This window comes from Hemitrygon akajei, chromosome 25 (assembly GCF_048418815.1).
Source record: "Hemitrygon akajei chromosome 25, sHemAka1.3, whole genome shotgun sequence".
Lineage (NCBI taxonomy): Eukaryota > Metazoa > Chordata > Chondrichthyes > Myliobatiformes > Dasyatidae > Hemitrygon > Hemitrygon akajei.
Genome location: NC_133148.1, coordinates 22,856,751 through 22,884,230, shown reverse-complemented (window position 1 = coordinate 22,884,230; position 27,480 = coordinate 22,856,751). Strand labels below are relative to the sequence as shown.

Here is a 27,480-nt window from a genome sequence, read left to right as displayed (position 1 = left end):
CCTTTCTCCCCTACTCTCCCTGATCTCTCCTTCCTTTCTTTCCCCCGTTCCCCCCTCTCTCTCACTATCCCTTTATCTCCCTCTCCACATTCCCTCCTCTTTCCAGCCCCTCTCTCCCTACTCCTTCAAAACCACCCTCTTTGCCACATACGGGGTGCTTTTAACATTAAGGAGTGATGAAGATGGTGGGAGAATCGATGTTCCATCCCCTCAAGCCTTTTGGCCGTAAAGGTCTCTGCCCACTCACAAAATCCCATTACGCCCCCCCCCCCATTTACCTGTAACTCCTCCCCACGTCCCCATCAACTACCCCCAGCTTGTCCGCCTAACCCCCACACTGGGGCAATTGACACCGAGCTGCAAACGGCTTTGGGATGTGGAGGAAACAGGAAGGCCAAAAGGTTACAAGGAGAACGTGCAGTCAAACCCCCACCCACGTGCAGGTTCCCACAGACACAACCCCCACTCTTGTCCCTACCCCCACCCATGTACAGGTTCCCACAAACACAACCCCCACCCTCACCCCAACCCACATACACATTCACACAGACACAACCCCCACCCTCACCCCCCACCCACATACACATTCACACAGACACAACCCCCACCCCACCCATGTACAGGTTCCCACAGACACAACCCCCACCCTCACCCCTACCCCAACCCACATACACATTCACACAGACACAACCCCCACCCTCACCCCCACCCACATACACATTCACACAGACACAACCCCCACCCCACCCATGTACAGGTTCCCACAGACACAACCCCCACCCTCACCCCTACCCCAACCCACATACACATTCACACAGACACAACCCCCACCCTCACCCCCACCCACATACACATTCACACAGACACAACCCCCACCCCACCCATGTACAGGTTCCCACAGACACAACCCCCACCCTCACCCCTACCCCAACCCACATACACATTCACACAGACACAACCCCCACCCCACCCCACGTACAGGTTCCCACAGACACAACCCCCACCCTCACCCCTACCCCAACCCACATACACATTCACACAGACACAACCCCCACCCTCACCCCCAACCCACATACACATTCACACAGACACAACCCCCACCCCACCCACGTACAGGTTCCCACAGACACAACCCCCACCCTCACCCCTACCCCAACCCACATACACATTCACACAGACACAACCTCCACCCCTACCCCAACCCACATACACATTCACACAGACACAACCTCCACCCCTACCCCAACCCACATACACATTCACACAGACACAACCCCCACCCTCACCCCTACCCCAACCCACATACACATTCACACAGACACAACCCCCACCCTCACCCCTACCCCAACCCACATACACATTCACACAGACACAACCCCCACCCCACCCACGTACAGGTTCCCACAGACACAACCCCCACCCTCACCCCTACCCCAACCCACATACACATTCACACAGACACAACCTCCACCCCTACCCCAACCCACATACACATTCACACAGACACAACCCCCACCCTCACCCCTACCCCAACCCACATACACATTCACACAGACACAACTCCCACCCCACCCATGTACAGGTTCCCACAAACACAACCCCCACCCTCACCCCTACCCCAACCCACATACACATTCACACAGACACAACCCCCACCCTCACCCCCTACCCCAACCCACATACACATTCACACAGACACAACCCTCACCCCTACCCCAACCCACATACACATTCACACAGACACAACCCTCACCCCCCTACCCCAACCCACATACACATTCACACAGACACAACCCCCACCCCACCCACGTACAGGTTCCCACAGACACAACCCCCACCCTCACCCCTACCCCAACCCACATACACATTCACACAGACACAACCCCCACCCTCACCCCAACCCACATACACATTCACACAGACACAACCTCCACCCCTACCCCAACCCACATACACATTCACACAGACACAACCCCCACCCTCACCCCTACCCCAACCCACATACACATTCACACAGACACAACCCCCACCCTCACCCCTACCCCCACCCACGTACACATTCACACAGACACAACCTCCACCCCTACCCCAACCCACATACACATTCACACAGACACAACCCCCACCCTCATCCCTACCCCCACCCAAGTACAGGTTCCCACAGACACAACCCCCACCCTCACCCCTACCCCCAACCCACATACACATTCACACAGACACAACCCCCACCCTCATCCCTACCCCCACCCAAGTACAGGTTCCCACAGACACAACCCCCACCCTCACCCCTACCCCAACCCACATACACATTCACACAGACACAACTCCCACCCCACCCATGTACAGGTTCCCACAAACACAACCCCCACCCTCACCCCTACCCCCACCCACATACACATTCACACAGACACAACCCCCACCCCACCCATGTACAGGTTCCCACAAACACAACCCCCACCCTCACCCCTACCCCAACCCACATACACATTCACACAGACACAACTCCCACCCCCACCCACGTACAGGTTCCCACAAACACAACCCCCACCCTCACCCCTACCCCAACCCACATACACATTCACACAGACACAACCTCCACCCTCATCCCTAACCCCACCCACATACACATTCTCACACACACACACACACACAAACCCCCACCCTCACCCCTAACCCCACCCACAAACACACAAACCTCAACCCCCAACCCCACTCCTACCCCACCCCTATACCCACCACACATACATATTCACACACACCCACACACACACACACACACCCACCCTCACCCCTAACCCCACCCACAAACACACAAACCTCACCCCCAACCCCCACTCCTACCCCACCCCTATACCCACCACACATACATATTCACACACACCTACACACACACACACACACACCCTCACCCCTAACCCCACCCACAAACACACAAACCTCACCCCCAACCCCATTCCTACCCCACCCCTATACCCACCACACATACATATTCACACACACCTACACACACACACACACACACACACACACACACACACCCACACAGATACACACACCACATATACATTCAGACAGACACACATAACCTCCACCCTCACCCCTACCCCAGAGTGTCTACCCCGTGTACCACGGATGGGATCCGAGTGAGAAAGGGCTCGTTAGCTGCATTTTGAACAGACAGCTGGGGTGACAGGATGGCTGTGAGGGCCACCATGTATTTAATGGGCAGAACAGCCTCCTCTTGGTGCTACTTGAGAAACAGGGTGGCCAGTGGGCCCCTACTCCCTTTCCCCCAGTACTTGGCTTCCTCCCACCCTCGCCATCGGCGCCAGCCAGTCAAACCCCCCCCCGGGGTGGTGCATACCACGTACCGACCCCACCCTGTCTGTGCTACCTTAACCCCTCCCCCCTGTGTGATGTCTCCACCCGGGGACAGTGAGGCATCACCGCTGGGTCCGTTCCAGGCCGTATCGAGTGACACTCGCAAACAAGCTCTTCCCAGAAGTAGCTGGGAACGGCCTGTCCTATCTGTGACTCCCCCCTTCCCCGAGGACAACTCTCCAACGTTCTCACAAACACCAAACCCAGGAGAGGGGCAGCTCAGCTTCTTGGCACCTACAGTCCCACCGTCCTCGACTCCTCCACCAATACCTGAGGGTGGAGTATCGATGGGAGGGGGGCTGGCAAAGTACTGCCGTCTTCAATTTACAACCTGATCTGCTTGTCTCCCTCGCTCACTTTTCTGTGTCTCTCCCATTGTCTGCGTCTCTCTCTCTCTCTCTCTCTCTCTCTCTCTCTCGCATCATTTGCCCATGCTCCTTTCTCTCTCTTTTACCTGCCCCCCTCGCTCTGTGAGCGTATCTCCCTCTGTTTCTCAGTCACCCTCTTCCTTCTCCCTCTCTCCATCTCCTGCTCGCTCCCTCTCTCGCCCCTCTCTTTCACATTCTCTCTTCCTTTACCCCTTCCTGCCCCTTCACCCCTCTGTGCCCCTCACTGCCTCTCCAGCTCTGTTGTCCCCTCTCTGCTGCTCTCCGTCTCTGTTACCAAGTCTGTGCGCCTACCCACGTGCCCTCTTTCCCTCACTCATCTCATCCTCCCCGCTTTGCTCTCCCTCCACCACTCTGCCCTTCCCCCTCTCCCTTTGCCACCCCTTTACCCTTCTCCCCCAGCTCCACTCCCTCCCTCTCTCTTTCTCTCCCCCTCTCACCTTTGCCCTCCTTCCTCAGCTGCCCGCCCCCTCCAGTCTCCCCGGGCTTGGGGCCAGAGCTCTGCTTCAGACAAGTAAACATGTTTTGTAACAGCAGCTTTCTATTACAACTTGTTCCTGAACAGGACACCCTCGAAAGACCTGCACCTCCCCCACTCTGCCCCTCAATTCCCCTCACAGTCTTCCTCTCTCCCTCAAATTCCCCTCAAATTCCCCTCACACTCCCCCTCAAATTCCCCTCACACTCCCCCTCAAATTCCCCTCACACTCCCCTCAAATTCCCCTCACACTCCCCCTCACACTCCCCTCACACTCCTCTCAAATTCCCCTCACACTCTTCCTCTCTCCCTCAAATTCCCCTCACACTCCCCTCAACTCCCCCTCAACTCCCCCTCAACTCCCCCTCAACTCCCCCTCAACTCCCCCTCACACTTCCCCCTCACATTCCCCCTCACATTCCCCCTCACACTCCCCCTCACACTTCCCCCTCACACTCCCCTCACACTCCTCTCAAATTCCCCTCACACTCTTCCTCTCTCCCTCAAATTCCCCTCACACTCCCCTCAACTCCACCTCACACTCCCCCTCACACTCCCCCTCACACTCCCCCTCACACTCCCCCCTCACACTTCCCCCTCACACTCCCCCTCACACTCCCCCTCACACTCCCCCTCACACTCCCCCTCACACTTCCCCCTCACACTTCCCCCTCACACTTCCCCCTCACATTCCCCCTCACATTCCCCCTCACATTCCCCCTCACACTCCCCCTCACACTTCCCCCTCACACTTCCCCCTCACATTCCCCCTCACACTCCCCCTCACACTCCCCCTCACACTCCCCCTCACACTCCCCCTCACACTTCCCCCTCACACTCCCCCTCACACTCCCCCTCACACTTCCCCCTCACACTCCCCCTCACACTCCCCCTCACACTCTCCCCCACACTTCCCCCTCACACTCCCCCTCACACTCCCCCTCACACTCCCCCTCACACTTCCCCCTCACACTCTCCCTCACACTCTCCCTCACGCTTCCCCCTCACACTCCCCCTCACACTCTCCTTCACGCTCCCCCCACCTGTCCCCACATTTTTCCCACTGTCCGTCTCTCGGAAAGTTGTTGTCACTGTTGACTTGTTTACTGGGATTTGACAGCTGGTGAGGGTGTAGATGTGATCTGCTGCTCTGAGGTGGGGAGGATGGCCAAGAGGTCAGCAGACGTGGGAGAGGTCAATGGAGGGGTCAGAGGCCAAAGCAGAAGGGATGGAAGTCACCAGGTAGGTTGAGGGGTCATTAGGTGAACTCAGTGTGGTATGGGAGCAGTTGGGGATGGAGGGTAAGAGCTTGGCAGTGGGGCAGGTCAGGGGTCACTTGTCAGGGGATTGGCAGTGGGGCAGGTCAGAGGTCACTTGTCAGGGGATTGGCAGTGGGGCAGGTCAGAGGTCACTTGTCAGGGGATTGGCAGTGGGGCAGGTCAGAGGTCACTTGTCAGGGGATTGGCAGTGGGGCAGGTCAGGGGTCACTTGTCAGGAGATTGGAAGTGGGGCAGGTCAGAGGTCACTTGTCGGGAGCTTGGCAGTGGGGCAGGTCAGAGGTCACTTGTCAGGAGCTTGGCAGTGGGGCAGGTCAGAGGTCACTTGTCAGGAGATTGGCAGTGGGGCAGGTCAGAGGTCACTTGTCAGGAGATTGGCAGTGGGGCAGGTCAGAGGCATTGGCAGAAGTGAGCAGGCAGGTGAATGGAGGTCACAGATCAGCAGAGTGAGGCCCTACACCTGACACCAGTCCCCACTCCAACTTCACACTGGCCGCTCTGGTGACTAGATTCCAGAAAGCCCGTTCACACGCTTTCACCACTGTCAACTGTAGGAATCCTCGGCTTTCCACTGGTGGCCATTGTAGGTTCTCTCACTTTTCTCATTTGGCTGTTTGAAATGTATCTCAGTTCTCTCCCATTTTGCAATGTGCCGCACTGCCCCCTCCAGTGGCCATTTGCAATGTGCCCCACTATCCCCTCCAGTGGCCATTTGCAGTATACCCCACTGTCCCCTCCAGTGGCAATCTGCAGTGTACCCCCACTGTCTCCCCCTCCAGTGTGTACCCCACTGTCCCCTCCAGCCGCCATCTGCAGTGTACCCCACTGTCCCTTCCAGCCGCCATCTGCAGTGTACCCCACTATCCCCTCCAGTAGCCATTTGCAATATTCTCCACTATGCCCTCCAGTGGCCATTTGCAATATACCCCACTGTCCCCTCCAGTGGCAATCTGCAGTGTACCCCCACTGTCTCCCCCTCCAGTGTGTACCCCACTGTCCCCCCAGCAGCCATTTGCAGTGTACCCCACTATCCCCTCCAGTGGCCATTTGTAGTGTACCCCACTGTCTCCCCCCCAGCAGCCATTTGCAGTGTACCCCACTATCCCCTCCAGTGGCCATTTGTAGTGTACCTCAGTGCCTCCATTGGAAGCCATCTGCAGAGAGTGTTGGGGACCTGTGTGCAAATACTGACCCAGGTGCTTATGTCAATGACTGTATCAAGTGTGTATCCTTGAAGTAAAATCAGGGCCATTCAGGTCATTGGGATGTTTACTGATCAGATTGTCCATGGGCAGAGGAATGCAACTCCAGGTTTATCAAGCCGAGATCGAACTCAACTCATCCCGCGCCCCACCTCAGGACTGTGTGATGTGACGGTGTGGAGGGAGCCTCACCCTGTGTCTGACCCTGTCCCTGGGAGTGTGTGATGTGACGGTGTGGAGGGAGCCTCACCCTGTGTCTGACCCTGTCCCTGGGAGTGTGTGACGGGACAGTGTGGAGGGAGCTTCACCCTGTACCTGACCCTGTCCCCGGGAGTGTGTGACGGGACGGTGTGGAGGGAGACTCACCCTGTGTCCGACCCTGTCCCTGGGAGTGTGTGACGGGACGGTGTGGAGGGAGCCTCACCCTGTGTCCGACTCTGTCCCTGGGAGTGTGTGACGGGACGGTGTGGAGGGAGCCTCACCCTGTGTCTGACCCTGTCCCTGGGAGTGTGTGACGGGACGGTGTGGAGGGAGCCTCACCCTGTGTCTGACCCTCTCCCCGGGAGTGTGTAACGGGACGGTGTGGAGGGAGCCTCACCCTGTGTCTGACCCTGTCCCTGGGAGGGTGTGATGGGACGGTGAGGAGGGAGCCTCACCCTGTGTCTGACCCTGTCCCTGGGAGTGTGTGACGGGATGGTGTGGAGGGAGCCTCATCCTGTCCCCTGGGTGTGTGTGACGGGACAGTGTGGAGGGAGCCTCACCCTGTGTCTGACCCTGTCCCTGGGAGTGTATGACGGGACGGGGTGGAGGGAGCCTCACCCTGTGTCTGACTCTGTCCCTGGGAGTGTGTGACGGGACGGTGTGGAGGGAGACTCACCCTGTGTCCGACCCTGTCCCTGGGAGTGTGTGACGGGACGGTGTGGAGGGAGCCTCACCCTGTGTCTGACTCTGTCCCTGGGAGTGTGTGACGGGACGGTGTGGAGGGAGACTCACCCTGTGTCTGACCCTGTCCCTGGGAGTGAGTGACGGGACGGTGTGGAGGGAGCCTCACCCTGTGTCTGACCCTGTCACTGGGAGTGTGTGACGGGACGGTGTGGAGGGAGCCTCCCCCTGTGTCTGACCCTGTCCCTGGGAGTGAGTGACGGGACGGTGTGGAGGGAGCCTCACCCTGTGTCTGACCCTGTCACTGGGAGTGTGTGACGGGACGGTGTGGAGGGAGCCTCACCCTGTGTCTGACCCTGTCCCCGGGAGTGTGTGACGGGACGGTGTGGAGGGAGACTCACCCTGTGTCTGACCCTGTCTCTCTGCAGTGCTGCTGACGTGGGTGAACTGCTCCAGCGTTCGGTGGGCTACCCGGGTCCAGGACGTCTTCACAGCCGGCAAGTTACTGGCCCTCGCACTCATCATCATCATGGGCTTCGTGCAGGTGTGCCGAGGTGCGTACTTGACCTGCCCATAACTCCCTCACTACCGCCTTCCTCGGGCCTGGCCGCAAACGAGCAGAGAGACTGTCCAGGGCCTCCTCCTCAGCTTATACCCCACCCCACAGACATACTCCCCCTGCCACTGACTCTCCCCGCACTCAGTGACTCCCCTCCCCCACGGACACTCTCCCCCCGTCACTGACTCTCCCCGCACTCAGTGACTCCCCTCCCCCACGGACACTCTCCCCCTGCCACTGACTCTCCCCGCACTCAGTGACTCCCCTCCCCCACGGACACTCTCCCCACACTCAGTGACTCCCCTCCCCCACGGACACTCTCCCCCCGTCACTGACTCTCCCCGCACTCAGTGACTCCCCTACCCCACGGACACTCTCCCCCTGTCACTGACTCTCCCCGCACTCAGTGACTCCCCTCCCCCACGGACACTCTCCCCACACTCAGTGACTCCCCTCCCCCACGGACACTCTCCCCCTGCCACTGACTCTCCCCGCACTCAGTGACTCCCCTCCCCCACGGACACTCTCCCCCTGTCACTGACTCTCCCCACACTCAGTGACTCCCCTCCCCCACGGACACTCTCCCCCTGCCACTGACTCTCCCCGCACTCAGTGACTCCCCTCCCCCACGGACACTCTCCCCCTGTCACTGACTCTCCCCACACTCAGTGACTCCCCTCCCCCACGGACACTCTCCCCCCTGCCACTGACTCTCCCCGCACTCAGTGACTCCCCTCCCCCACGGACACTCTCCCCCCGTCACTAACTCTCCCCACACTCAGTGACTCCCCTCCCCCACGGACACTCTCCCCGCACTCAGTGACTCCCCTCCCCCACGGACACTCTCCCCGCACTCAGTGACTCCCCTCCCCCACGGACACTCTCCCCCTGTCACTGACTCTCCCCACACTCAGTGACTCCCCTCCCCCACGGACACTCTCCCCACACTCAGTGACTCCCCTCCCCCACGGACACTCTCCCCCCGTCACTGACTCTCCCCACACTCAGTGACTCCCCTACCCCACAGACACTCTCCCCCCGTCACTGACTCTCCCCACACTCAGTGACTCCCCTCCCCCACGGACACTCTCCCCCCGTCACTGACTCTCCCCACACTCAGTGACTCCCCTCCCCCACGGACACTCTCCCCACACTCAGTGACTCCCCTCCCCCACAGACACTCTCCCCCCGTCACTGACTCTCCCCACACTCAGTGACTCCCCTCCCCCACGGACACTCTCCCCCTGTCACTGACTCTCCCCACACTCAGTGACTCCCCTACCCCACAGACACTCTCCCCACACTCAGTGACTCCCCTCCCCCACGGACACTCTCCCCCCGTCACTGACTCTCCCCGCACTCAGTGACTCCCCTCCCCCACAGACACTCTCCCCCTGTCACTGACTCTCCCCGCACTCAGTGACACCCCTCCCCCACAGACACTCTCCCCCCGTCACTGACTCTCCCCGCACTCAGTGACTCCCCTCCCCCACGGACACTCTCCCCCCGTCACTGACTCTCCCCACACTCAGTGACTCCCCTCCCCCACGGACACTCTCCCCCCGTCACTGACTCTCCCCACACTCAGTGACTCCCCTCCCCCACAGACACTCTCCCCCCGTCACTGACTCTCCCCACACTCAGTGACTCCCCTCCCCCACGGACACTCTCCCCCCGTCACTGACTCTCCCCCACACTCAGTGACTCCCCTCCCCCACGGACACTCTCCCCACACTCAGTGACTCCCCTCCCCCACGGACACTCTCCCCACACTCAGTGACTCCCCTCCCCCACGGACACTCTCCCCACACTCAGTGACTCCCCTCCCCCACAGACACTCTCCCCACACTCAGTGACTCCCCTCCCCCACGGACACTCTCCCCACACTCAGTGACTCCCCTCCCCCACAGACACTCTCCCCCCGTCACTGACTCTCCCCACACTCAGTGACTCCCCTCCCCCACGGACACTCTCCCCACACTCAGTGACTCCCCTCCCCCACAGACACTCTCCCCCCATCACTAACTCTCCCCACACTCAGTGACTCCCCTCCCCCACGGACACTCTCCCTCTGCCACTGACTCTCCCCACACTCAGTGACTCCCCTCCCCCACAGACACTCTCCCCGCACTCAGTGACTCCCCTCCCCCACGGACACTCTCCCCCCGTCACTGACTCTCCCCACACTCAGTGACTCCCCTCCCCCACAGACACTCTCCCCCCGTCACTGACTCTCCCCACACTCAGTGACTCCCCTCCCCCACGGACACTCTCCCCCTGTCACTGACTCTCCCCACACTCAGTGACTCCCCTCCCCCACGGACACTCTCCCCCATCACTGACTCTCCCCACACTCAGTGACTCCCCTCCCCCACAGACACTCTCCCCCTGTCACTGACTCTCCCCACACTCAGTGACTCCCCTCACCCACGGACACTCTCCCCCCGTCACTAACTCTCCCCACACTCAGTGACTCCCCTCCCCCACGGACACTCTCCCCCCGTCACTGACTCTCCCCACAATCAGTGACTCCCCTCCCCCACAGACACTCTCCCCACACTCAGTGACTCCCCTCCCCCACAGACACTCTCCCCCCGTCACTGACTCTCCCCACACTCAGTGACTCCCCTCCCCCACTGACACTCTCCCCCCGTCACTGACTCTCCCCACACTCAGTGACTCCCCTCCCCCACGGACACTCTCCCCCCGTCACTGACTCTCCCCACACTCAGTGACTCCCCTCCCCCACTGACACTCTCCCCCCGTCACTGACTCTCCCCACACTCAGTGACTCCCCTCCCCCACGGACACTCTCCCCCCGTCACTGACTCTCCCCACACTCAGTGACTCCCCTCCCCCACGGACACTCTCCCCCCGTCACTAACTCTCCCCACAATCAGTGACTCCCCTCCCCCACAGACACTCTCCCCCCGTCACTGACTCTCCCCACACTCAGTGACTCCCCTCCCCCACGGACACTCTCCCCCATCACTGACTCTCCCCACACTCAGTGACTCCCCTACCCCACAGACACTCTCCCCCCGTCACTGACTCTCCCCACACTCAGTGACTCCCCTCCCCCACGGACACTCTCCCCCCGTCACTGACTCTCCCCACACTCAGTGACTCCCCTCCCCCACGGACACTCTCCCCCCGTCACTGACTCTCCCCACACTCAGTGACTCCCCTCCCCCACGGACACTCTCACCCCGTCACTGACTCTCCCCACACTCAGTGACTCCCCTCCCCCACGGACACTCTCCCCCCCGTCACTAACTCTCCCCACACTCAGTGACTCCCCTCCCCCACGGACACTCTCCCCACACTCAGTGACTCCCCTCCCCCACGGACACTCTCCCCACACTCAGTGACTCCCCTCCCCCACGGACACTCCCCCCGCACTCAGTGACTCCCCTCCCCCACAGACACTCTCCCCCCGTCACTGACTCTCCCCACACTCAGTGACTCCCCTCCCCCACAGACACTCTCCCCACACTCAGTGACTCCCCTCCCTCACGGACACTCTCCCCACACTCAGTGACTCCCCTCCCCCACGGACACTCTCCCCCCGTCACTGACTCTCCCCACACTCAGTGACTCCCCTCCCCCACGGACACTCTCCCCCCGTCACTAACTCTCCCCACACTCAGTGACTCCCCTCCCCCACGGACACTCTCCCCCTGTCACTGACTCTCCCCACACTCAGTGACTCCCCTCCCCCACGGACACTCTCCCCCCGTCACTGACTCTCCCCACACTCAGTGACTCCCCTCCCCCACGGACACTCTCCCCCCGTCACTGACTCTCCCCACACTCAGTGACTCCCCTCCCCCACGGACACTCTCCCCCCGTCACTAACTCTCCCCACACTCAGTGACTCCCCTCCCCCACGGACACTCCCCCCGCACTCAGTGACTCCCCTCCCCCACGGACACTCTCCCCCCGTCACTAACTCTCCCCACATTCAGTGACTCCCCTCCCCCACGGACACTCCCCCCGCACTCAGTGACTCCCCTCCCCCACGGACACTCCCCCCGCACTCAGTGACTCCCCTCCCCCACGGACACTCTCCCCCCGCACTCAGTGACTCCCCTCCCCCACGGACACTCTCCCCCCGTCACTAACTCTCCCCACACTCAGTGACTCCCCTCCCCCACGGACACTCCCCCCGCACTCAGTGACTCCCCTCCCCCACGGACACTCTCCCCCCGTCACTAACTCTCCCCGCACTCAGTGACTCCCCTCCCCCACGGACACTCCCCCCGCACTCAGTGACTCCCCTCCCCCACGGACACTCTCCCCACACTCAGTGACTCCCCTCCCCCACGGACACTCCCCCCGCACTCAGTGACTCCCCTCCCCCACGGACACTCTCCCCCCGTCACTAACTCTCCCCACACTCAGTGACTCCCCTCCCCCACGGACACTCCCCCCGCACTCAGTGACTCCCCTCCCCCACGGACACTCTCCCCCCGTCACTAACTCTCCCCGCACTCAGTGACTCCCCTCCCCCACGGACACTCCCCCCGCACTCAGTGACTCCCCTCCCCCACGGACACTCTCCCCACACTCAGTGACTCCCCTCCCCCACGGACACTCCCCCCGCACTCAGTGACTCCCCTCCCCCACGGACACTCTCCCCCCGTCACTAACTCTCCCCACACTCAGTGACTCCCCTCCCCCACGGACACTCCCCCCGCACTCAGTGACTCCCCTCCCCCACGGACACTCCCCCCGCACTCAGTGACTCCCCTCCCCCACGGACACTCTCCCCCCGCACTCAGTGACTCCCCTCCCCCACGGACACTCTCCCCCCGTCACTAACTCTCCCCACACTCAGTGACTCCCCTCCCCCACGGACACTCCCCCCGCACTCAGTGACTCCCCTCCCCCACGGACACTCTCCCCCCGTCACTAACTCTCCCCGCACTCAGTGACTCCCCTCCCCCACGGACACTCCCCCCGCACTCAGTGACTCCCCTCCCCCACGGACACTCTCCCCACACTCAGTGACTCCCCTCCCCCACGGACACTCCCCCCGCACTCAGTGACTCCCCTCCCCCACGGACACTCTCCCCCCCGTCACTAACTCTCCCCACACTCAGTGACTCCCCTCCCCCACGGACACTCCCCCCGCACTCAGTGACTCCCCTCCCCCACGGACACTCCCCCCGCACTCAGTGACTCCCCTCCCCCACGGACACTCTCCCCCCGCACTCAGTGACTCCCCTCCCCCACGGACACTCTCCCCCCCGTCACTAACTCTCCCCACACTCAGTGACTCCCCTCCCCCACGGACACTCCCCCCGCACTCAGTGACTCCCCTCCCCCACGGACACTCTCCCCCCGTCACTAACTCTCCCCGCACTCAGTGACTCCCCTCCCCCACGGACACTCCCCCCGCACTCAGTGACTCCCCTCCCCCACGGACACTCTCCCCACACTCAGTGACTCCCCTCCCCCACGGACACTCCCCCCGCACTCAGTGACTCCCCTCCCCCACGGACACTCTCCCCCCGTCACTAACTCTCCCCACACTCAGTGACTCCCCTCCCCCACGGACACTCCCCCCGCACTCAGTGACTCCCCTCCCCCACGGACACTCTCCCCACACTCAGTGACTCCCCTCCCCCACGGACACTCCCCCCCGCACTCAGTGACTCCCCTCCCCCCACGGACACTCTCCCCCCGTCACTAACTCTCCCCACACTCAGTGACTCCCCTCCCCCACGGACACTCCCCCCGCACTCAGTGACTCCCCTCCCCCACGGACACTCCCCCCGCACTCAGTGACTCCCCTCCCCCACGGACACTCTCCCCCCGTCACTAACTCTCCCCACACTCAGTGACTCCCCTCCCCCACGGACACTCCCCCCGCACTCAGTGACTCCCCTCCCCCACGGACACTCTCCCCCCGTCACTAACTCTCCCCGCACTCAGTGACTCCCCTCCCCCATGGACACTCCCCCCGCACTCAGTGACTCCCCTCCCCCACGGACACTCCCCCCGCACTCAGTGACTCCCCTCCCCCACGGACACTCTCCCCCCGTCACTAACTCTCCCCACACTCAGTGACTCCCCTCCCCCACGGACACTCCCCCCCGCACTCAGTGACTCCCCTCCCCCACGGACACTCTCCCCCCCGTCACTAACTCTCCCCACACTCAGTGACTCCCCTCCCCCACGGACACTCCCCCCGCACTCAGTGACTCCCCTCCCCCACGGACACTCTCCCCCCGTCACTAACTCTCCCCGCACTCAGTGACTCCCCTCCCCCATGGACACTCCCCCCGCACTCAGTGACTCCCCTCCCCCACGGACACTCTCCCCCCGTCACTGACTCTCCCCACACTCAGTGACTCCCCTCCCCCACGGACACTCTCCCCCCGTCACTAACTCTCCCCGCACTCAGTGACTCCCCTCCCCCACGGACACTCCCCCCGCACTCAGTGACTCCCCTCCCCCACGGACACTCTCCCCCCGTCACTGACTCTCCCCACACTCAGTGACTCCCCTCCCCCACGGACACTCTCCCCCCGTCACTGACTCTCCCCACACTCAGTGACTCCCCTCCCCCACGGACACTCTCCCCCCGTCACTAACTCTCCCCACACTCAGTGACTCCCCTCCCCCACGGACACTCTCCCCCCGTCACTGACTCTCCCCACACTCAGTGACTCCCCTCCCCCACGGACACTCTCCCCCCGTCACTGACTCTCCCCACACTCAGTGACACCCCTCCCCCACGGACACTCTCCCCACACTCAGTGACTCCCCTCCCCCACGGACACTCTCCCCACACTCAGTGACTCCCCTCCCCCACGGACACTCTCCCCCTGCCTCTGACTCTCCCCGCACTCAGTGACTCCCCTCCCCCACGGACACTCTCCCCCCGTCACTGACTCTCCCCACACTCAGTGACTCCCCTCCCCCACAGACACTCTCCCCCCGTCACTGACTCTCCCCACAATCAGTGACTCCCCTCCCCCACGGACACTCTCCCCACACTCAGTGACTCCCCTACCCCACGGACACTCTCCCCCCGTCACTAACTCTCCCCACACTCAGTGACTCCCCTCCCCCACAGACACTCTCCCCCCGTCACTGGCTCTCCCCACACTCAGTGACTCCCCTCCCCCACGGACACTCTCCCCGCACTCAGTGACTCCCCTCCCTCACGGACACTCTCCCCACACTCAGTGACTCCCCTCCCCCACGGACACTCTCCCCCCGTCACTGACTCTCCCCACACTCAGTGACTCCCCTCCCCCCACGGACACTCTCCCCCCGTCACTGACTCTCCCCACACTCAGTGACACCCCTCCCCCACGGACACTCTCCCCACACTCAGTGACTCCCCTCCCCCACGGACACTCTCCCCCTGCCTCTGACTCTCCCCGCACTCAGTGACTCCCCTCCCCCACGGACACTCTCCCCCCGTCACTGACTCTCCCCACACTCAGTGACTCCCCTCCCCCACAGACACTCTCCCCCCGTCACTGACTCTCCCCACAATCAGTGACTCCCCTCCCCCACGGACACTCTCCCCACACTCAGTGACTCCCCTACCCCACGGACACTCTCCCCCCGTCACTAACTCTCCCCACACTCAGTGACTCCCCTCCCCCACAGACACTCTCCCCCCGTCACTGGCTCTCCCCACACTCAGTGACTCCCCTCCCCCACGGACACTCTCCCCGCACTCAGTGACTCCCCTCCCCCACGGACACTCTCCCCCCGTCACTGACTCTCCCCACACTCAGTGACTCCCCTCCCCCACGGACACTCTCCCCCCGTCACTAACTCTCCCCACACTCAGTGACTCCCCTCCCCCACGGACACTCTCCCCACACTCAGTGACTCCCCTCCCCCACAGACACTCTCCCCCCGTCACTGACTCTCCCCACACTCAGTGACTCCCCTACCCCACAGACACTCTCCCCACACTCAGTGACACCCCTCCCTCACGGACACTCTCCCCCCGTCACTGACTCTCCCCACACTCAGTGACTCCCCTCCCCCACAGACACTCTCCCCCCGTCACTGACTCTCCCCACACTCAGTGACTCCCCTCCCCCACGGACACTCTCCCCCCGTCACTAACTCTCCCCACACTCAGTGACTCCCCTCCCCCACGGACACTCTCCCCACACTCAGTGACTCCCCTCCCCCACAGACACTCTCCCCCCCGTCACTGACTCTCCCCACACTCAGTGACTCCCCTACCCCACAGACACTCTCCCCACACTCAGTGACACCCCTCCCTCACGGACACTCTCCCCCCGTCACTGACTCTCCCCACACTCAGTGACTCCCCTCCCCCACAGACACTCTCCCCCCGTCACTGACTCTCCCCACACTCAGTGACTCCCCTCCCCCACGGACACTCTCCCCCCGTCACTGACTCTCCCCACACTCAGTGACTCCCCTCCCCCACGGACACTCTCCCCACACTCAGTGACTCCCCTCCCCCACGGACACTCTCCCCACACTCAGTGACTCCCCTCCCCCACAGACACTCTCCCCCCCGTCACTGACTCTCCCCACACTCAGTGACTCCCCTCCCCCACAGACACTCTCCCCACACTCAGTGACTCCCCTCCCTCACGGACACTCTCCCCACACTCAGTGACTCCCCTCCCCCACGGACACTCTCCCCCCGTCACTGACTCTCCCCACACTCAGTGACTCCCCTCCCCCACAGACACTCTCCCCACACTCAGTGACACCCCTCCCCCACGGACACTCTCCCCACACTCAGTGACTCCCCTCCCCCACAGACACTCTCCCCGCACTCAGTGACTCCCCTCCCCCACAGACACTCTCCCCCCGTCACTGACTCTCCCCACACTCAGTGACTCCCCTCCCCCACAGACACTCTCCCCACACTCAGTGACTCCCCTCCCTCACGGACACTCTCCCCCACACTCAGTGACTCCCCTCCCCCACGGACACTCTCCCCCCGTCACTGACTCTCCCCACACTCAGTGACTCCCCTCCCCCACAGACACTCTCCCCACACTCAGTGACACCCCTCCCCCACGGACACTCTCCCCACACTCAGTGACTCCCCTCCCCCACAGACACTCTCCCCGCACTCAGTGACTCCCCTCCCCCACAGACACTCTCCCCCCGTCACTGACTCTCCCCACACTCAGTGACTCCCCTCCCCCACAGACACTCTCCCCACACTCAGTGACTCCCCTCCCTCACGGACACTCTCCCCACACTCAGTGACTCCCCTACCCCACGGACACTCTCCCCACACTCAGTGACTCCCCTCCCCCACAGACACTCTCCCCCCGTCACTGACTCTCCCCACACTCAGTGACTCCCCTCCCCCACGGACACTCTCCCCCCGTCACTGACTCTCCCCACACTCAGTGACTCCCCTCCCCCACAGACACTCTCCCCACACTCAGTGACTCCCCTCCCCCACGGACACTCTCCCCCCCGTCACTGACTCTCCCCACACTCAGTGACTCCCCTCCCCCACGGACACTCTCCCCACACTCAGTGACTCCCCTCCCCCACGGACACTCTCCCCCCGTCACTGACTCTCCCCACACTCAGTGACTCCCCTACCCCACGGACACTCTCCCCCCGTCACTGACTCTCCCCACACTCAGTGACTCCCCTACCCCACAGACACTCTCCCCCCGTCACTGACTCTCCCCACACTCAGTGACTCCCCTCCCCCCACGGACACTCTCCCCCCGTCACTGACTCTCCCCACACTCAGTGACTCCCCTCCCCCACAGACACTCTCCCCACACTCAGTGACTCCCCTCCCCCACGGACACTCTCCCCACACTCAGTGACTCCCCTCCCCCACGGACACTCTCCCCCCGTCACTGACTCTCCCCACACTCAGTGACTCCCCTCCCCCACGGACACTCTCCCCACACTCAGTGACTCCCCTCCCCCACGGACACTCTCCCCGTACGCAGTGACTCCCCTCCCCCACGGACACTCTCCCCCCGTCACTGACTCTCCCCACACTCAGTGACTCCCCTCCCCCACGGACACTCTCCCCACACTCAGTGACTCCCCTCCCCCACAGACACTCTCCCCCCGTCACTGACTCTCCCCACACTCAGTGACTCCCCTACCCCACAGACACTCTCCCCACACTCAGTGACTCCCCTCCCTCACGGACACTCTCCCCACACTCAGTGACTCCCCTCCCCCACGGACACTCTCCCCCCGTCACTGACTCTCCCCACACTCAGTGACTCCCCTCCCCCACAGACACTCTCTCCCCATCTCAGTGACTCCCCTACCCCACAGACACTCTCCCCACACTCAGTGACTCCCCTCCCTCACGGACACTCTCCCCCCGTCACTGACTCTCCCCACACTCAGTGACTCCCCTCCCCCACAGACACTCTCCCCCCGTCACTGACTCTCCCCACACTCAGTGACTCCCCTCCCCCACGGACACTCTCCCCACACTCAGTGACTCCCCTACCCCACAGACACTCTCCCCACACTCAGTGACTCCCCTCCCCCACGGACACTCTCCCCCCGTCACTGACTCTCCCCACACTCAGTGACTCCCCTCCCCCACGGACAATCTCCCCACACTCAGTGACTCCCCTCCCCCACAGACACTCTCCCCACACTCAGTGACTCCCCTCCCCCACGGACACTCTCCCCCCGTCACTGACTCTCCCCACACTCAGTGACTCCCCTCCCCCACGGACACTCTCCCCCGCACTCAGTGACTCCCCTCCCCCACGGACACTCTCCCCCCGTCACTAACTCTCCCCACACTCAGTGACTCCCCTCCCCCACGGACACTCTCCCCCCGTCACTAACTCTCCCCACACTCAGTGACTCCCCTCCCCCACGGACACTCCCCCCGCACTCAGTGACTCCCCTCCCCCACGGACACTCTCCCCCCGTCACTAACTCTCCCCACACTCAGTGACTCCCCTCCCCCACGGACACTCCCCCCGCACTCAGTGACTCCCCTCCCCCACGGACACTCCCCCCGCACTCAGTGACTCCCCTCCCCCACGGACACTCTCCCCCCGTCACTAACTCTCCCCACACTCAGTGACTCCCCTCCCCCACGGACACTCCCCCCGCACTCAGTGACTCCCCTCCCCCACGGACTCTCTCCCCCCGCACTCAGTGACTCCCCTCCCCCACGGACACTCTCTCCCCGTCACTGACTCTCCCCACACTCAGTGACTCCCCTACCCCACGGACACCCCCCCGCACTCAGTGACTCCCCTCCCCCACGGACACTCTCCCCCCGTCACTGACTCTCCCCACACTCAGTGACTCCCCTCCCCCACGGACACTCTCCCCCCGTCACTGACTCTCCCCACACTCAGTGACTCCCCTACCCCACAGACACTCTCCCCACACTCAGTGACTCCCCTCCCCCACGGACACTCTCCCCCCGTCACTGACTCTCCCCACACTCAGTGACTCCCCTCCCCCACGGACACTCTCCCCCCGTCACTGACTCTCCCCACACTCAGTGACTCCCCTCCCCCACGGACACTCTCCCCCCGTCACTAACTCTCCCCACACTCAGTGACTCCCCTCCCCCACGGACACTCTCCCCACACTCAGTGACTCCCCTCCCCCACGGACACTCTCCCCCCGTCACTAACTCTCCCCACACTCAGTGACTCCCCTCCCCCACTGACACTCTCCCCCCGTCACTGACTCTCCCCACACTCAGTGACTCCCCTCCCCCACGGACACTCTCCCCCCCGTCACTGACTCTCCCCACACTCAGTGACTCCCCTCCCCCACGGACACTCTCCCCCCGTCACTAACTCTCCCCACAATCAGTGACTCCCCTCCCCCACGGACACTCTCCCCACACTCAGTGACTCCCCTACCCCACAGACACTCTCCCCCCGTCACTAACTCTCCCCACACTCAGTGACTCCCCTCCCCCACGGACACTCTCCCCCATCACTGACTCTCCCCACACTCAGTGACTCCCCTACCCCACAGACACTCTCCCCCCGTCACTAACTCTCCCCACACTCAGTGACTCCCCTCCCCCACAGACACTCTCCCCCCGTCACTGACTCTCCCCACACTCAGTGACTCCCCTCCCCCACGGACACTCTCCCCCATCACTGACTCTCCCCACACTCAGTGACTCCCCTCCCCCACGGACACTCTCCCCCCCGTCACTAACTCTCCCCACACTCAGTGACTCCCCTCCCCCACGGACACTCTCCCCACACTCAGTGACTCCCCTCCCCCACAGACACTCTCCCCCCGTCACTGACTCTCCCCACACTCAGTGACTCCCCTCCCCCACAGACACTCTCCCCCCGTCACTGACTCTCCCCACACTCAGTGACTCCCCTACCCCACAGACACTCTCCCCACACTCAGTGACTCCCCTCCCTCACGGACACTCTCCCCACACTCAGTGACTCCCCTCCCCCACGGACACTCTCCCCCCGTCACTGACTCTCCCCACACTCAGTGACTCCCCTCCCCCACGGACACTCTCCCCACACTCAGTGACTCCCCTCCCCCACGGACACTCTCCCCACACTCAGTGACTCCCCTCCCCCACGGACACTCTCCCCCCGTCACTGACTCTCCCCCGTACGCAGTGACTCCCCTCCCCCATGGACACTCTCCCCCCGTCACTGACTCTCCCCACACTCAGTGACTCCCCTCCCCCATGGACACTCTCTCCCCGTACGCAGTGACTCCCCTCCCACACCCCAGGGACACTCCCCCTCCCATCACTGACTCTCCCAACACTCAGTGACTCCCCTACCTCACCCCATGGACACTCTCCCTCACCACCCCTCTTAACGCAGAGTTTTCACGTCCCACTGTCTCTCCTGCACGTATCTGTCGGAGGTAGACTGGGGCAGCTGCTGTCGCCCAGTCAGACGGAGACGGAACCTGGCTCAGTGTAATCTCCAACCCTCGTGTCCTTTGACCTTTCCTCCCTCCTCTGATGCCCTGTGCGTGGTTACAGGTCACTATTACTGGCTGGAGCCCAAGAATGCCTTCCAGATGTGGCAGAAGCCCGACATCGGTTTGGTGGCCCTGGCGTTTCTGCAGGGCTCATTCGCGTACGGAGGGTGGAACTTCCTTAACTATGTGACTGAGGAGCTGCTCGACCCGTACAAGTAAGCAGAGGGGGTGTGCTACACTGTCTGCTTTGTGCTCTGTACCAGGAGATGTGCGTGTGTGAGCGTGTCTGTGTGTGTGTCACTCTCTCCCTCCTCCTCTCTCTCTCTCCATCTCTCTCTGCTTGTTTCTATTTTCTTTATATTTCTGTTGTTCCCTCATCAATCCGTCTAACTGTTTAAAATCTTTTATTGTTCCTCTCATTTCCCTTCCCCTCTAATGTACTCTCTCCCCTCCTCTCTTTTCCCACTCTCACCCTGCCTCCTCCACTCCCTCTCTCCCTCCTCCCCGCTTTTCTCCTGCCCTCTCTGCTCCACCTGTCTCTCATCTGTCTCCAATAATTTGTTTTTTCCTCCCCCACTCCCCTCTCCCTTTTCCCTCCTCCCCATCTCTCCCCTCCCTTCTCCCTTTCCTGAGTCCCCCTCTCTCCTGTTGCTTTCCCCTCCTCTGTCTTTCCTCTCACCCTCCCTTCTTCTCCTTCTCCCTCCCCTCTCTCCCCTTCCCTCCACTATCTTTCCCCTCCCTCTCCTCTGTGTCTCCCCTTCCCCATAACTTCAGCCCCTCCCCTCCTCTTCCTGCCCCCTTCTCTCCCCTCTCTCCCTTCCGCCCTCACTCCCTGTGCCCCCTCACCTCCCCTCCCTCTGCTCGCCCCGGTTGCCCCTTCCTGAAGTGATGTGTCACCCTCTCCCTCCCCTGCAGGAACCTGCCGCGAGCGATCTTTATCTCCATCCCACTGGTGACCTTCGTCTATGTGTTTGCCAACATCGCCTATGTGACAGCCATGTCGCCAACGGAACTGCTGGCCAGCAACGCGGTGGCTGTGGTGAGCTGACCTCCGCCCTCACTCGGACCCCGCCCTGAGCACTTTGACCTCTGACCATGGCCCCATTAGCTCCCTGACCCCCAACCAGAACCCTACATCCTGAATCCATCCCCAACTCTGACCCTGAGCCCCAACACTCTCCTAAACCCAACTTTGACCTTTACCTACAGTAACTCATCCTGACCTTGACCCTGAACCCTACTCTGAGCTTGACCCAGTAATTCCAACGAGACCTGGGTGTCATTGTACACCAGTCATTGAAGGTGGGCATGCAGGTACAGCAGGCAGTGAAAAAGGCGAATGGTATGTTGGCATTCATAGCAAAAGGATTTGAGTACAGGAGCAGGGAGGTTCTACTGCAGTTGTACAAGGCCTTGGTGAGACCACACCTAGAATATTGTGTGCAGTTTTGGTCCCCTAATCTGAGGAAAGACATTCTTGCCATAGAGGGAGTACAGAGAAGGTTCACCAGATTGATTCCTGGGATGGCAGGACTTTCATATGAAGAAAGACTGGATCAACTAGGCTTATACTCACCGGAATTTAGAAGATTGAGGGGGGGATCTTATTGAAACGTATAAAATTCTAAAGGGATTGGACAGGCTAGATGCAGGAAGATTGTTTCCGATGTTGGGGAAGTCCAGAACGAGGGGTCACAGTTTAAGGATAAAGGGGAAGCCTTTTAGGACCGAGATAGGGAAAAACTTCTTCACACAGAGAGTGGTGAATCTGTGGAATTGTCTGCCACAGGAAACAGTCGAGGCCGGTTCATTGGCTATATTTAAGAGGAAGTTAGATATGGCCCTTGTGGCTAAAGGGATTGGGGGGTATGGAGAGAAAGCAGGTCCAGGGTTCTGAGTTGGATGATCAGCCATGATCATACTGAATGGTGGTGCAGGCTCGAACTATTTTCTATGTTTCTATGACCTTGACCCTGACCCTATTCCAACCTCGCTCTGACCCAAAGAGTAGGGTTTAATCACCTTTGCAGGAAGGTAGATGATTGGGAATGGCTAGTGAGAGACGGTGAAAGATCTGAGGAGCAGAATACTGAGTCTGTCTCGATAGAGATTCGGAGGAGCAAAGGGAGTAAAATCACTGGGGCAATTGTCCACAGGGCACCGATTTGATGCGTGTGAGGGGGACTGTAACCCACACGTCGAGTAGGTGGAGGCAGCGTTAAGGAGGACCTGATAGAACACACGTGCGATACCTTTCTAGAACAGCATGTCAGTGAACCTGCGAGGGAAAACGTTTCCCCGAACTGGTCCTATTGAATGAGACAGATGGAATTAACGGTCTAGTAATCAGGGATCTTTGTGGATGATTGAATTTCTCACCCAAATGCAGTTTGATGGAAAACAGGAGCCCTGGCTGAGCCTACAATGGGACGAGGGGTCAGTAGGTCGGGAACTGACTATACGGGGGCACGGGTGAGCAACAGTGGAAGGTATCCCAAGGCTTTTCACGCTGCTCAAAGAAAGCATATTCCAGTTAAAAGCAAGCAGTAAGGGTGGGGGAGAGCTGAGAAAATAAAGGAAGGCATCAGACACTGGTCGGCACAATCAGCGACGCGGGTTCAATTCCCGCTGCTGCCTGTGAGGAGTTCTCCCCGTGACCACGTGGGTTTCCTCCGGTTAGTCATTGTAAACTGTCCCGTGTCAGGCTGGGATTAAATCGGGTGGGCGGAGAGCAGAAAAGGGCCTATTCTCAATCAGTCAATAAAAGCTGATGAGTACAACGTCGGCAAGCAGGAAGGCCGGAAAAACTTGAAGAAGCAGCAACGATCCGCTAAGCAAGCGATAAGGAAAGGCAAACACGAGGAAATCTGCAGACGCTGGAAATTCAAGCAACACACGCAAAATGCTGGTGGGATGCAGTGTCCTGACGAGGGGTCTCGGCCCGAAACATCGACTGTTCTTCTCCCTATAGGTGCTGTGTTCCACCAGCATTTTGTGTGTGTTGCTCGAATAAGGAAAGGCAAGATAGGTTATGAAATTCAGCTAGCACAAAATATAGAAAGAAACGGCCGATCCATGGCCTCCTTTTGCCACGATGAGGCCACCCTCAGGGTGGAGGGGAACACCTCCTACTCCGAATGGGTGGCCTCCAACCTGATGGAGTGAACATCAATTTCTCAAACACGGTAAAATAAATTCCCTCATCCTCCCCCTCCCCTCTTCCATTCCCCACTCTGGCCTCACCTGCCTATCACCTCACACTGGTGCCCCTCCTCCTCCCCTTTCTCCCACGGTCCACTCTCCTCTCCTATGTGATCCCTTCTTCTCCTATGTGATCCCTTCCTCTCCAACCCTTTCCTACCCACCTGGCTTCACCTATCACCTTCAAGCTACCCTCTTCAGCTCCCTCCCCCCACCTCTCTATTCTGGCGACTTGCCCCTTTCTGAAGAAGGGTCTCGTCCAGAACCTTTGTTCGTTTCCATCGACGCTGCCTGACCTGCTGAGTTCCTCCGGCGTTTCGTGTGCGTGACTCTGGATCTGTAGAATTTCCTGTGTAAAGCAGGTAGTGACGTAAAGGGGTGGTTAAAGTGAACACAGGAAGGTGAGAATGGCGCGGCTACTTTGTGTGGGACTTCTCAGTGGAGGGTGTGTCGAGCCTGCCAAAGAGCGTGTTATGGGTGCAGCTGGAGATTCGGGTCTCCCTCAGTGCAATCTTTGTCACTAAGGACGTAGTGAGAGGCTTATTAAAGGTGGCCAAGTGCCCTGGTCTTGATAAAATACCCCCCAGGAGACTGAAATGGTGGAGATGTTTATGATCATTTACCAATATTCTCTGGACTCTGGACAGGTTCTGACAACCAATGTCACACTGCTGTTTACAGAAGGATGTAGGCAAAAGGGATGTATAGGGTTAGGGTTAGGGTTCTGCTGTTTACAGAAGGATGTAGGCAAAAGGGATGTATAGGGTTAGGGTTAGGGTTCTGCTGTTTACAGAAGGATGTAGGCAAAAGGGATGTATAGGCCAGTTAGTTTAATGACTTCAGAAAGGATCCAGTGCTTTCTCGGCATACATGACGAATAAACTCGGGTACAGGTATCGACTACAACCGACTTCTCGGTGACAAACTCATCCCTGATGTAGATGGCAGAGTTTGTCGTCGATAACTGTGCCTGGCTGGAGCCCACGAAGATCGTTTTCATTAAAGACTGTAGTTGGGAAAATGCTTGATGCTAAGTCGCTAAGCTAGAACTAGTGAGACATCCTGATAGAAGTGGTTCCATCAGACAGACACAGCATGGATTCAGAAAAGCAGGTCCTGTTTGACAAACCTACTGGAGTTCTTTGAGGATGTAATGGATTGAGGGGAGCAGGTGAATGGTGTATACTTGGATTTCCAGAAGGCATTCGATAAGGTGCCACATGAAAGACTTAACCATACCATCAGGGTGCATGGTTCAGGGAGTAACGTATTAGAATGGATAGAGGGCTGGTTAACCAGTAGAAGGCAGAGAGATGGGATAAATGGATGCTTCTCTGGTTGGCAATCAGTGGTGAGCGGTCAGTGCTGGTGCCACAGGGGTCAGTGCTGGGTTTTCAACTGTTCATGATATACATTAACGATCTGGAAGAGGGGACCGAGTGTAGCGTATCGAAGTTGCTGATGACACTAAATTGAGTGGAAAAGCAAATTGTGCAGAGGGTGTGGAGAGTCTGCAGAGAGATGTAGATCGGTTAAATGAGTGGGCGAGGGTCTGGCAGATGGAGTGCAATGTTGGTAAATGCAAGGTCATCCACTTTGGAAGGGAACATGGATTCGATTGTTATTTAAATGGTGAAAGATTGCAGCATGCTGCTGTGCAGAGGGACTTGGGAGTGTTTGTGCATGAACCATGTAGATTGGTTTTCAGGTGCAAACAGAATATTGGCTTTCATTGCTAGAGAGATTGAATTTCAGAGTACTGCAACTGGTGAGGCCAGTACTGCGTGCAGTTCAGGTCTCCTTACTTGAGGAAAGATGGACCGACTGGCTTTGGAGGCGATGCAGAGAGGGTTCACCTGGTTGAGGGTGTTAGCCTGTGAGGAAGGATTGAGTTTACTGGCTGGAATTCAGAAAAATGAAAAGGTATCCTTATAGAGACATATACAATTATGAAAGGGATGGATATGATGCAGGGAGGACCATCATTTATATTGGTAAATTAGACAAGAGCTAGGGGATATAGCCTCAAGATTCTGAGGAGTAGATTTAGGACGGAGATGAGGAGAAACCGCTCCCAGAGACTAGTGATTGGTGGAGTTCTCTGCCCAGGGAAACAGTAGAGTCTGCCTCATTAAATATATTTAGGGGACAGATAGATCTTTGCAAAGCGGTGGAGTTGAGGGGAAAATGCAGGTTGGTGGGCCCGAGATTATCGCCAGGTCAGTTGTGCTTGAACGGCAGAGCAGACTCGATGGGCCAAATGGCCGACTCCTGCTCCTGCTTCTTTTGTACTTATAACCTCGTCCCACCCTGACCCCCATCTCCAAGCCTGACCCAACCATATACCTAAACCCCTCTGACCTCGACCTGACCCCCAACCCCAACTCCAAACTGACTCCAGCTTTGTCTCCAACCTCACAGTGACCCTGATTCCCACTCCAACCGGCCTGCACATAACCTCTGACCCCTCCTGTACACTGTCCTCTGACCCCTCTGCCCTGGATCCAGACCCTGCTGTCCCTGGCCCCTGACCTTAGACAGAGCTACACATGCACCAGATGAATGTCCTGACCTCAGCGTAGTAGAGAAAGATCGCCCTGTGTCTGACCCTGTCCCTGGGAGTGTGTGATGGGACGGTGTGGAGGGAGCCTCACCCTGTGTCTGACCCTGTCCCTGGGAGTGTGTGATGGGACGGTGTGGAGGGAGCCTCACCCTGTGTCCGACCCTGTCCCTGGGAGTGTGTGATGGGACGGTGTGGAGGGAGCCTCACCCTGTGTCCGACCCTGTCCCTGGGAGTGTGTGACGGGACGGTGTGGAGGGAGCCTCACCCTGTGTCCGACCCTGTCCCTGGGAGTGTGTGATGGGACGGTGTGGAGGGAGCCTCACCCTGTGTCCGACCCTGTCCCTGGGAGTGTGTGACGGGACGGTGTGGAGGGAGCCTCACCCTGTGTCCGACCCTGTCCCCGGGAGTGTGTCACGGGACGGTGTGGAGGGAGCCTCACCCTGTGTCTGACCCTGTCCCCGGGAGTGTGTGACGGGACGGTGTGGAGGGAGCCTCACCCTGTGTCTGACCCTGTCCCCGGGAGTGTGTGACGGGACGGTGTGGAGGGAGCTTCACCCTGTGTCTGACCCTGTCCCCGGGAGTGTGTGACGGGACGGTGTGGAGGGAGCTTCACCCTGTGTCTGACCCTGTCCC

At 60.2% G+C, this 27,480-nt stretch overlaps 1 protein-coding gene across 1 annotated transcript in view; it reads left to right on the top strand.

Moving 5' to 3' along the window:
- Nucleotides 1–27,480, top strand: part of LOC140716441 (large neutral amino acids transporter small subunit 2-like) — a 60,845-nt gene that overhangs the window by 16,164 nt on the left and 17,201 nt on the right. Inside the window, exons 4-6 of the mRNA XM_073029177.1 lie at nucleotides 8,035–8,160; nucleotides 21,145–21,298; nucleotides 21,999–22,122. Of these exons, the coding sequence (XP_072885278.1) occupies nucleotides 8,035–8,160; nucleotides 21,145–21,298; nucleotides 21,999–22,122 (404 nt within the window). The remainder of the gene's footprint in view (nucleotides 1–8,034; nucleotides 8,161–21,144; nucleotides 21,299–21,998; nucleotides 22,123–27,480) is intronic.